At 51.9% G+C, this 11,919-nt stretch overlaps 1 protein-coding gene across 2 annotated transcripts in view; it reads left to right on the top strand.

The window, feature by feature from the left end:
* The window catches only part of LDLRAP1 (low density lipoprotein receptor adaptor protein 1), a 14,658-nt gene extending 4,339 nt beyond the window's left edge, over nucleotides 1–10,319 (top strand). The window contains exons 4-8 of one of the 2 annotated variants that reach the window (XM_015599009.2): nucleotides 3,975–4,047; nucleotides 4,471–4,557; nucleotides 5,105–5,235; nucleotides 6,687–6,721; nucleotides 8,225–10,319. In XM_015599009.2, the coding sequence (XP_015454495.1) occupies nucleotides 3,975–4,047; nucleotides 4,471–4,557; nucleotides 5,105–5,235; nucleotides 6,687–6,721; nucleotides 8,225–8,369 (471 nt within the window). In that variant the 3' untranslated portion in view covers nucleotides 8,370–10,319. The remainder of the gene's footprint in view (nucleotides 1–3,974; nucleotides 4,048–4,470; nucleotides 4,558–5,104; nucleotides 5,236–6,686; nucleotides 6,722–8,224) is intronic. The other variant, XM_015599010.2, reaches the window with a different exon arrangement.
* The last annotated feature ends 1,600 nt before the right edge of the window (nucleotides 10,320–11,919 follow it).

Below are 11,919 nucleotides of genomic sequence, written 5' to 3'. Positions count from 1 at the left end.
CCTGCTACTCATCAGGCATGCTTTAGATATGAAATAGGTTTCCTAATGCTGCTGTAAGAGCTCACTACAAACTTAGTGGTTTAAAACAACACAAATTTATTCCCTTATGGTTCTGGAGGTCAGAAGTCTGAGATGAAGGCTCCAGGGGAGATGCATTTCCTTGCCTTTTTTAGTTTTAAAGACCGCCTGCATTCCTTGGTTCATGGCCCACTTCGCCAACCTCAGAGTCAGTACTGTAGCATCCCCCAGTCTGCCTCTCTGCTTCCCTCATCGCATTACTGTTCTGACTGGGGCCCACTGCCTCCCTCTCATAAGACCCCTTGTGATTGGACCCACTGGGTAATCCAGGATAATCCCCCATCTCAAAATCCTTAACTTAATCACTTCTGCAAAGCTCCTTTTGCCATGTGAGGTAACATTCTCAGGTTGCAGGGATTAGGATGTGGCTGTCTTTGCAGGGGGCCACAATTCAGCCTACCACAGGTCTCGTGGAAGGAGCACTAAAGGTGGAGACAGACTAAGGGTCTGATCCTGGCTGATGTGCTGTGTGACAGTGGATAAGACCCTGCCCACTCTCTGGGCTACTTGCTTGTCAGCAAAATGAGGAGGTCATCGCAGTGACCTCTAAGATCGTTCTGAAAGGCCCCAGTTTCTTTTGTGTACCTTTTTTCTTTCCTGCAGACTCAGTGTTGCTGGCCACTTACCCGGGCCTCGTGATGCCCCAGGTCCCTGAGCTGCAGTAGCTTTTCCCGTGACAGCAGACTCCGGGCTTTGTTTCTTATGAGGCCACCCAGACTTAAAAATACAGGCTTATTATGTCTCCATTGTTTGTCTCTTCCTCCCCACTGACCAGAGAAGGCACGGGGCAGGGCATCAGAGTTGGGATGGGGGGACTCTGAAGTTGCAGAGGCTTCCTCTTGGAAGAAGAGGTTGAGGGGTAAAAGAAAGCGGATGCTGGCCTAGCGGCTGAGAGAGGCCTGGCTCGGGGCCAGAGGACTTCAGAGGGACCTGATCGAAACCAGCTGGCCCTATGCCAAGAAGTTGGTTACTATAGAAAACAGCCCGGCCACTGCTTGATTCTGACAGTAGAGCCCTGATCAGGCAGAGGGAAGGGCTCCTGTGGAACACTTAGGCCCAGACATTCTTTGGCAGGTTCTCATCTGTGTCAGGGACTAACTGGCTGGATCACGGCCTGTCCTTCTTCTCAACCCTCTCCCATCTGGCCTCTCCCCTTCAGGGAGCCTTGAGGAGGCCCCCTCGAGGGACTGCCCAACCCAGGGATGTGTAAATAGACCACCTGATGCAAAGATGGTGTTCTTGAGGCCCCGCAAGGCCTCTGCTGAGCCCCAAGGCCTCTGCTGTGCTGCTGGCCTGGGGGCCTGGCTGGGATGGAAATCTCGAGATACTCAGAGCTCAGTGGACACTTCTGAAGAGGAGACAGCAGATGAAATGGGTGCCTCAGGTTTTGTAGCCCACCTGCTGGCAGGTACCTCTACAGATGTAGAGTCATCTTGCAAGGGAGCCTTGAATTTGGATGTTGACATAGTGCTCACTCCTTTTGGCATGGCGCCCACAGTCTCCACATCCCTCCCCTTTCTTGTTTGGATGCCTGAATGAGCAAGATGCCTGTGACCCACCAGGGCTGGGGGCAAGGGCTTCCTTTTTAGGTCACCCACCAGTTCAGCTCAATTCAGCACAACCCCCAGGCCTCCCTTCCCTGGCGGCCTCTCTACTAAGAAATGTTTCCATCTGCCCAACTGGGAAGCCTCGGCCAGCACTTCAGCCTCTGGGCTCTGAAGTGAGGGTGGAGTTGCTGTCAGCCAGGTGCAGGTGGACTGATAGTGAGCAAAGTGATAGCCCTAACCCTGCCTGGGCAGGGTGAGACAGAGCTGTTCCACTCACGTAGCCATCAGCATTCCTTGGGTGATTCTTCTGTGCAAGGATTTATGCTTCTGGGGCAGCGGAACTGTGAGGGACATGTGGCTCGACTTGGGCTGAGTTCCAGACTGGAATCCAGGATCCCAGGGTTCTGGTCCAACTCTGCAGCCCTAAGCTAGACCTGGCCCCTTTGTGGACTTAACAGCCTGGTTACAGAGAACAAGACAGGGACACAAAAAAACTGGGCAAGGTAGAACCTGGTCAGGGTAATAGGATAGACCCACAGGCCAGAGGCACTCAGAGGAGGAATAGGCATCTGGCCTGTGGAATCAAGGAAGGAAGACGCTCCTCTCCCCGCGGGCAGACCAGAACAATTCCTCCTTTTGCCCAGATTTCTACAGCCACCCCAGGAAGCAGGGCCCAACCCCCTCCCAGTCCCTGTCCAGCCTGGGCTTGCAGCCACCTGCATACCTCCAAATCCTGGGTTATATTTGGTTTAACTTGCAGCTCAGGACTTCAGGGTGGAAGGGCAGGAGTGTATGTAAATGAACAAGCAGATTTATGCAAAAACAGTATCAGGCTTGTGCCCCCAGATTTCCTGGAGGTAAAAATAATGGTGTTTCCATTTCCCTGCCACATTGGATGACCAGCCCTTGCTTGGGTGTATAGTGATCTGACTCCAGCTGGTAATTAGCCCATATTTTTAGTTCATGGGCAATTCTCAATGGTAACTGGGTCTATTAAACTTGATTCAGACGTGACAGCTTAAATTGTAAACAGCTGTGAAGAGTTTCATACTTAATTACCATATTTAAGTTTTGCCATAAAGCGTCCGTACTTCCATCAAAAATGTAAATGACGGAGACATTCAAATGAGATTTTATACTTCGTGAAGTTTAATTGGCATGGATCAGTCAGCTTGTTTAGGGATTTAAAATTTTTAAAAAGAGTTTTAAAGGCAGTAGCCACAGATTCATTTCTCAATTAAATTGAGTTGTCTGGCAGAGAGGAAGGGAGTGGGGCAGAGGCTGGCTAAGCCTGAACTTGTTCGTTTGAAAGGGCTTGGTGCTTTCTTCCCTAGGCCCCGGCTTTCAGAAGAAAGCTTGATGTCGCTTCCAGCTATAGCTACAAGCTCTGGGACTTCCACTTCAGAAGCTGAGCCCGATGAACCCTGAACTGGGATCAGAGAGAGGAGGGGGTTGAGAGGCCTGCATGTGGGGTAGGGGGCAGGTCCTGGCTGGAGTGTGAGACGTCAGGATGCCCGCCTCTTGGGCAGATGTAGTTCAGCCAGCATGTTGCACCTCTGGTGGGCTTTGGCCTGCTCTAGAAGCAGCGGTTATTAGGATTATTAGGGAGCACCCAGATGGCATGTGAGCTGGTGACATGATAGAGATGGTGACGGTTTTGAGTTGAGTTTGAAGGGTGGGTGGGAGTTCCCCAGGGGTGAAGGACCAAGGTGTGGCCCCTCCTTACAGGTGGGTTATGGCACTGAATGGTTTTGGTCCCCTGCCACAGGCACTCATTGATATCTTGCTCCTACCAGGAAATGTATTAGCTTCCTGCTCCCTTTCTGGGATTCAGTTATAAGCCCTCTGACCCTTTATAGTACTAACCAGTCTGACCTTTGCCTCTGCAGCTAAGGCTCATTCAGACAGTGGCCTGGGCCCTTTCCAACTCTGAATTTTCCATTCTCTAACTCCAAGGGCTCAGTTACTGTGTGAAGTCCTCAGGTAATTAGGGAGGGCTTCTTGGAGGAAATAAGCCTCACAATTAATTGAATTTAGGGAAGGAAAGAAAAAAGTGGAGGTGAACAGCCATTGCCAAGGTGCAGGCTGGAATGAAGGTGGGAACTTTGGCTAGCTATAGGTGGTGAAAATGGGGCCCCAACTACCTGGGGAGGGTGTAGCTTCATTGTACCCCCAGGCTGCTTTGATGACCTGGGAGGAGCCAGGACTCTGCCTCCATCCATCAGGCATTCCAGAGCCTTGGAATGGAGCCAGGGTGGGCCTGGCCAGGAGCCCTCAGCTTCCAGTTCAGACTCGCTGTTACCTGCCTAACACTGCACCCCTCCCCTGACCCCACTTCCTGTTTTTCAGGCCCAGGCTGTCACCCTCACAGTTGCTCAGGCCTTCAAAGTTGCCTTTGAGTTCTGGCAAGTGTCCAAGGAAGGTGAGTCTTGTTCACAGACATTATGGGTGGGTTGAGGGCATAGAGGGGCCATTGAGGAAGGCTGGCAGAGTAGCATGGGGTGGGGAGGGGATGGTAAAGGCCCTGGAGTCAGGCTTGGACTGACTCCCACCTTCATCATCTACCTGATTTATGACTTTGAACAGGTTGCTTCACTTTTCTGAGCCTCAGTGACCCCCCCGCCACACACACACACACACACAAAGAATGGAAATAGCTGTCTCTCATCCCCAAGGTGCTTATGAGGATTAAATGAAATCTGCAAAGTTTCTTTCCTGCTTGCTAGAGACCTGCCACCTGCCACCTGCCCCCTGAGGGTGGCCACAGCCTACTCCCTGCCTAGCAGGTGCTGGGGATGGAGTGCTGGGGTTTGTGGCTCCAACGCACTGTGCCTTGGTCCCACAGAGAAGGAGAAGAGGGAGAAAGCCAGCCAAGAGGGAGGGGACGTCCTGGGCGGGGGCCGCCTCGACAGCACGCCCTTGTCGAAGAACCGTGAGTCTTGGGCAGGGGGAGCGGCCGGAATCAGCTGCATGACATGGGGTCTGCCTTGCAAGCAGAGGGTCTCACTCCCTCCTGGGCTGGAGCAAACTCTTGGTTTTTTATTTTTTTGTTGTTGTTAAATAAATAATACCTGGTCATTATAGATAAATTAGAAAATGTAGATAAAGGGAAAAAAATTACTTGTTATGGTGCATATGCTTCCAGCTATGTCCCTATGCAGGTATATAAATATGTGTAGGCATCTCTCTGTGTACACTTTACCTCCTATTGTATGCTCTCTTAAAAGAAAATTAATAACTGTTGTGAATATAAAAGTTCCAGCCTACAATGGAGAAGTTCTTACCCTGTGGGCAGCTCTCCAGCTGCTTTGGGAAGTGCCAGGGTGGGGCTCTGGATGGTGTGGGTGCTGGCCTGGGAAAGGCCATGTCCAAGAGTCAGGAGCAGGACAGCCCAGGAGGCTGCAGGATGGGGCTAGGAGATGAGGCCGGGAGACAGGAGGCTCCTCGCCCACTGACACAGCTGACTGGTCTCTTCACAGCGGTTGCCACAGGGAACCTGCTGGACTTAGAAGAGATGACCAAGGCCCCGCTGTCCACAGTCAGCGCCAACACCACTAACGCGGATGAGGCCCCACGACCTCAAGCCTTGAACAACAGCGGTGTTGTCTGGGTGAGTGTTCGTGTGGCCTGGTGACCCCACAGGGCTCTAGCGAGCCTCATCCTGAGCTCTGGATGAGGCCTGGGCGTGGTCCAGGCCCCGGCACCCATGACTTACAGGCCCCTGAGAGGGCCAGACCCAGCCCAGCAGCACCCAGACCCAGGGTAGGGGCTGAACAGCGTTCCCTTTGAACCCAGGGCTGCATCCCCAGCAGGCTTGCCTCCCAGCACAGCTGTCTCCTCACAATGCCCGGCCTCTTGGCCTGAGCATCCACAGCTCAGCCCACCACAGGACCAGCCAAAGGCTCCCTTGTTCTCTGTGTGGGCAGAGTTTGCTTCTGACACCCCTCCCCCCTCAGCTGTCTGAATGAGGAGTCTGAGACTCCAGCAGTGGGCAGTTGGCCCCTGACTTGCTCTGAGACTTAGGCAAGCCCCCTGACCTCTGTGTGTCTCAGCTTTTTCATCCCTTCAATGAGGATGATGACCTCTGCCTGCAGAATCTCCCAGAGGAACCTGATTTTTTAAATTAAATTTAAATTTTTTTTTATTTGAAAATAATTTCGGACTTATAAAAAAGTTACAAAAACAGTACAAAGAATTCCTGCTCACCCTTCATCCAGAGTCTCCAAATGTTAGCATCTTATATAACCACATCACAATGATCACAACCATTAACACCGATACGCCGCTATTACATAACCTATAGACCTTAGTCACATTTCTCCACTTGTCCCCACGATGTCCTTTTTCTGGTCCAAGATCCATTGCAGAATCACACATTACTTGTCATGTCTTTTTAATTTTAAAAAATTCTGGACTGTTGAGAGCCATGAGAAACTGTCAAATCCCACTGCCTGCTGGGGGCACCCAGCATCTGCTGAGCAGGCTCCCCGAGCCTGTTTTCTGCTCTCTGGAGCCACCCTCGTCATCTGCCCATCCTCTCGGGGAGACTGTGGAGGGGCCTCGCCCATTGTTTTCCCACTGAGGCTGTGGGATTCCTGCCATCAGTTATCCCTTGAGCTTGGAATTTGGGCTGGGCTTTTGGAAGTGGATGAAAGCGAGAAACCTTCCCTGCCCTCTTCCCCCTGGAATCTGAAAGCCAGAGCAATCTTGCAGTCATTTGGTTCGACCCCCTCATTTTATGGAAGGAAAGGTTGAGTCTCAAAGAGGAGTAGTGACTTGCCTAAGGTGTCACTCAAGTAGTGACAGAGATGGGAATTGAACCCATCCAGGTCCCTGGCACCCAGGTGCTCTTTCTCCTGCCCCGTATCCCAGATTTGGGCTGAGATGCTGGTAGCAGTAGCCAGGCGGGAGGCTTGTCTGTACCTGTTTCTCCAGGTGCCTACCAGAGCCCTGCACTTGTGTCTGGAGTCCTTGTACCTTACCCAGGGCTGGGACAAGTCCCAGCCATGAGCGCGGGTGCCCACACTGAGAGCTTATATCTCCTGCTTTGTTTTTCCTAAGGAGCTGGATGACGGCCTGGACGAAGCATTTTCAAGGTAACATTAGCTGGGCTCCTTATGCTGGAGAAAGATGCAAGCATTTGTGGGCTGGTCTCCGGGGCCCTTTGCCATGCCTGAGATAATGAACTGTGACCTCCAGAGCAAAAATCTTAACTTGTATACCTCCAGGGATGGGGAGCTCACTACCTGGCATTGGCCAGGTCTGCTAGAAAGCTTTTGCTGTTAAAAATTATTCCTGGTGGCTGCTCTACCACAGTCTGAGCTAAACTAAACACACTGCAGCTCAAATCTTCTTCCTGCACTTGGTATAACCTTCAAAAATTGACTCTTTTGTAGGCTTCGTTGCCTCCAGAGGTTTTGCATTTATGGAAAGGGGCAAGGGAAGGCAGTGCTTACTTAAGCCCATAGAGTGTTACATAGACCAGGAATGTTAGGCACAGCTAAGAGATATTTTGGTCTAGCCTGAGGTGATGGCATTTCCCCATTTTCCCAGGGGCTGTCCCTGTAGCCATGGCTACCTTTAGCTTGGGGACACACCACCGAGAAGGCTGAGGAGAGGCCTGGGAAGCTCAGGGTTCTGAGTCAGGCCCCCCTTTCTCCCGTGGGACCCTCGGCAGCCTCCCGTGGCCCTCTCCCGCCTTCCCCACCCGAGCCTGGTGGAAACCCCTGGGCCCAGACCCGGTGAGGGAGGCGAGAGCAGCTCGTGTGGCCCCTTCAGGGAGGCAAAGGCATTCTTGTTACCATTTTCCATACTTCACTGGCTGCCTACCATCCTCATTTGAAGAAAATCTCCCATTTGCTTTTTCCAGATTACCCAATATCATGTGTCCTTTATTAACAACTTCAAAAATCATCAGAGCATTGAACAGGAAATAATACTACCCCATAATCTCACAGCCCAGACCTTTGGGCTTAATTCATGCTAATCCTATACAGACATATATTTTTTTGCATTGATCAGCTCATCGTATTTGCATTTGAGGGTCTTGAGTTTCTCTTACCACCGACTTCGGGAGCATTTTTCTAGGCTGTTAAAAACGCCTTGTGCACACTGCATTGGTTGACTGCCTCACATTCTTTTAAGGACACGGGCCATAATTTACTTAACTCTCCCCCGTACTCCCCTTAGGTTGTCTCCCTTTTTTAATTCATTTTTGAACAGCATCGTGTCGAACATATTTATAGCCAGTGGTCTTCTCGTGGTTGTACCATCTCCCTCCCATGTGTGCCCCCTGCACTGCCTTCGCCAGTGAGGCCCTGTCCCCTTTCTTGGGCATTTCCTGATGGAACTGTGGGTGGTATAGATGCCCCAGCCTCTCTCTCTGGAGGGAGTGCCATTGCCTGGCCTACAGTGTTCTGAGGCACAGGCTCTCTGCTCAGAGGCTCCACCTCCTGGCATCTGGGACTTTCTTCTTTGGCCCCGTTTTCCCACCCATGTCCACTCACTCTGACCCAGGTGCTGGCTAGGCTGGACTGGCTCCTCCGGCCCCCGCCAGCCCCTTTGTCTGGGCCCTGGGCTCACACAGCTCTGCCTTTCAGGCTTGCCCAATCTCGGACGAACCCTCAGGTCCTGGACACTGGACTGACCGCACAGGACATCCATTACGCCCAATGCCTCTCGCCTGTCGACTGGGACCAGCCTGACACCAGCAGCGCTGAGCAGGACGACCTCTTCAGTTTCTGAGGGCCCAGGGCTGGTGGGACATGTGACCAAAACCACCTGTGGTTGGGGTGGGGCAGCCCCAGGACCTCCAGCCACCCTTTTCCGGCTGGCGGCACTGTCAGCCTGCAGATCAAAGCTGCAGCCAGTCAAGCAAAGGGAAGGAGAGGTTTTTTTTACCCTGCTCTTTCTCTAAGAACTGAAAGATGCCTTGAATATTTATTCAGTGACTTCTGGTTCAATCAGCTCGGAGGCTGGTTCTGTGTCAGGCACAAGCGCAATGTTAGAACCAGCTTCCTGCCTTCTCTTGAGTAAGCTCTGCTCTGCTGTGCGTGTCAAGATGGTCACCAAAGCATTTCTTGTCCCTTCTCTCAAAGGACCCAGATTTCCCTGGAGGCAGCCCTGCTCCTCACTGAAGGTAGTCGGAGCGTTCATTTCTATCTTCTTGAGAGCACAGGAGGGCACCGCAGCCTCAGGAGAGGGCTGTGGCCTCCAGCTCGCCTGACGCAGGGGCCCCAGCAGGCCCGGGCTTTAGCCCCTGGACCTGGGGATTCTTAGAGACAGAGGGCCAGCCCCTGACCAAAGATAACCCAGAGCTGGCACTTTAAAGCACACACAGCAGGTGTGGCTCCTGGGGGCTCCTCAATGGTGCTGTAGTGCAGAGCTTTCTGCCCTTCTACAAGAAGGGGCCCAAAGTCCCTGTGGATGGTCCTGTCACATGCTCAGAACCAGTGTAACTGGCCGCCCACAGACTCCCAGAGTCTGACTGCAACAGTGAGGGTCATCTCTGCGTGACTGCCCTCCATCAGGGCACCCCACCCTACCCCTGTCCCCCAGACGCATGAGCTTGTGCTCATGCTTCCTTTTCGTCTGTGTCTGTGTATGAGAGTGTCCCTGAGCCCCACCTCCCGTACTTCCTGGGGGAATGTATGAAACCTCACACCCGGATTCAGGTAAGACTGTTTTGTTACCCTTTTACAGATGAGAAAACTGAGGCCACCCGTGTGGAAGGGGTAGAGTCTGGGGTAGATCTCAGACCCGGTGCCAAAGCTGCCTTCTCACCTGTGCCTCGCACGGCTCACACCTCCTTTTTTTTCGAGCTTTGTTGTCCTCCCAGGAACCAAAAACCCCAGCTATTTTCTAACCAAAATGTGTTTCGTAACAAACCATCTGGTGCCTTTCCACACAGAACTGGCATGAGCCTCCGTGCCCTGCTAGCTGTCTCATCGCTGTTGATTTCTGTGAAAATGGAAGTGTTTGAAGTCTGTTAATTCAGAGGGTGAAACAAAACCAAACTCTGTAAGCGTTGTGCTGTTCTTTCCTGACACTCGACCCTGGGTCGGGACACACCAGCAGCAGTCTGTATTCAGGGTCTCCCTTCCTTCCTTCGCCTTCACCCCCACAAGGCCCCTCATATCCTGAAACCCAGCAAAGCTGCCAGCACCATCTCCTTCCTGAGGTGCCTCCCGGGCCTGGTTTTGCTGACCTTAAGTCAGCTACTGATGGTATTTGGAGCAGGTTTCACCAGCCCAGGAGAAATACCATTGCTCAGAATCTACTGATCTAACTAAGCACCTGAACCGAAACACAAAGACAGAAGTGCCTAGGTGAAGGGTGGAGTGGGATTTGTAGGGTCTGTATCAGAATATAAGCATAACTTCTTTTCTGTGCCCAGTTCCTTCACCTCTGCTCCCCACCCCAGACCTTGCTATTGGCCCCTGTATTTGTCATGAAGCAGCAAGGATTGGGCCTGACACGAGCCAGCTCTGGCGCCAGGGTCCAGGAGTCCTGAGAAAGACCTTGTAGTGTTTGCATGAGTTGGACTGTGGCCTTTGTCTTGATCTCTGGCCACCAGCAGTCATTGTGCTCCCTGTGTGTCTGCAGATCAGTCTCGTGCTCTTCTTTGTGTTGCTGTAAAGACATTTCCAATGAGGAAAAGAACAAGTAATAAACATTCTCTTTTTGAAATACAAAGAGCACTTGGGTGAAGCAGCCTGGCGGCCGTGTGTGAGTGTGGCATCTGGCAGCTCCCGCCCATCAGTGGTTGGAGCAGCCTAGACCTGGGAGATGATGGTCTCTGGTACCTTGGTTGGAGCCCAGCAGGGCCCCCTTTTCACCCAACAGATAGGGGTGTGTATGATGAGGTCATCTCTGGACAGCTCAGCGGGGTCAGCACTGAAGAGGTCTCTGACAACCTAGGTCAGGGCTTCCTAAGCCAGAACGTGTGTACAAGTGTGTGTGTGTGTGTGTGTGTGTGTGTGGAGGACGTCCATCATTTCCATCATATTCTCAAATGGCTCTCTGAAATTTATTCATTTGAAAGACTTTTTGCCCAGTGTGAACCAGGCCTGGGGCTCAGTGTGGGGGTGGCAGTCCACACAGGGTCCAGACGGACTCAGCGTGTGTGGCTTGGGTGTGACTGGGGACTGGGATGGGAGATGGTGGAAAGTGCATTCTAATGACTTAGGAAACCTGACGTCTAGCTCTGGCTCTGCCACTTGGGGGCTGCGACACTGGTTCAGTCACTTCTTTCCTTGAGCCTCAGTTTCCTTATCTGGGAAATGGGTATAATAAGCTCCACCCTTCCTGTATCCCTGGGTTTGGTGAGACTCAGAGGTGATCACTATCGTGGTGGCGGAGTATTTCTATGGCTTAAAGGTAATCTCAGAGCAAAAGGCAATTTGGATCAAATAAGGAAGTCAAAGTAAAATTGATAACAGTGACAGCTCCTGTTAACTGAGCTCTTCTCTGTGCCAGGGGCTGTACTAAACTCTCAGCTTTGTCTCATCGCAGTCCTGTTGCGCCCCGATGATATTAGCCCCTTTTGCAGCTGTGGGCACCAAGGCTTGGGGAGGACGGCAGTCACGCTTTCAGCACTTGGCAGAGTCACAGCCCAGACTCAGAAATGTGTGACCCTCCACCCCCCTGCCTTCCAGAAGCCATGTCTGCGATCACGGTGCCCATGGCCTTGTGTCAAACCACACGGAAAGGCCGCTCTCTTCAGGCTCCAGTGGGGCTCTCCTCAGATATTTATCTTTGTCCCTTTCAAACGGTGATATTCAAAGTATTCGGAACCCAGAGGCCAAGCCCTCTGATGTCAACCATCAGGCAGACTAGCTGTGAATTCTGAGTGGATTGTAGATGACTAAGAAATTCTCTCCTTTCTTCTTCCCCTATAATCTGAAAAGACACCCAACAAGTTTATCTTTCGGTTTAAATTTGGCCGATGCCTTTAGTCTCCGGATGTCTCAAATTATGAATCCTGAGCACCCGCTATCTGCTCTTTCATGCATAACAGAAGAGCCGGGAAGAACAAAGTCGCCTTTCAGATGTGATGTGACCTTCAGCTTCGCTGGTAGATGTTGGGGTCTTCTCTCCCAGGAGGAGATACCATCCCAATTAAATCTCTCCAAGGACTTTTTGACAAACCCAGATAGGGAATCTGGGTGAATTCCGTGTCCTCGGTGCTGGCTTGGGGTCCGGTTTGCCAGCCTTCCTCTTCCCCCCACACCCTATGTATGGATCACAACAGGTGGCCTGTTTATCAGGAAGCAAGCCTTTCTCTAGTGCTTAC

This window comes from Pteropus alecto, unplaced genomic scaffold (assembly GCF_000325575.1).
Source record: "Pteropus alecto unplaced genomic scaffold, ASM32557v1 scaffold39, whole genome shotgun sequence".
Classification (NCBI taxonomy): domain Eukaryota; kingdom Metazoa; phylum Chordata; class Mammalia; order Chiroptera; family Pteropodidae; genus Pteropus; species Pteropus alecto.
Note: the sequence above shows the minus strand (reverse complement) of the source record. Positions and strands in the feature narration are given on the sequence as shown.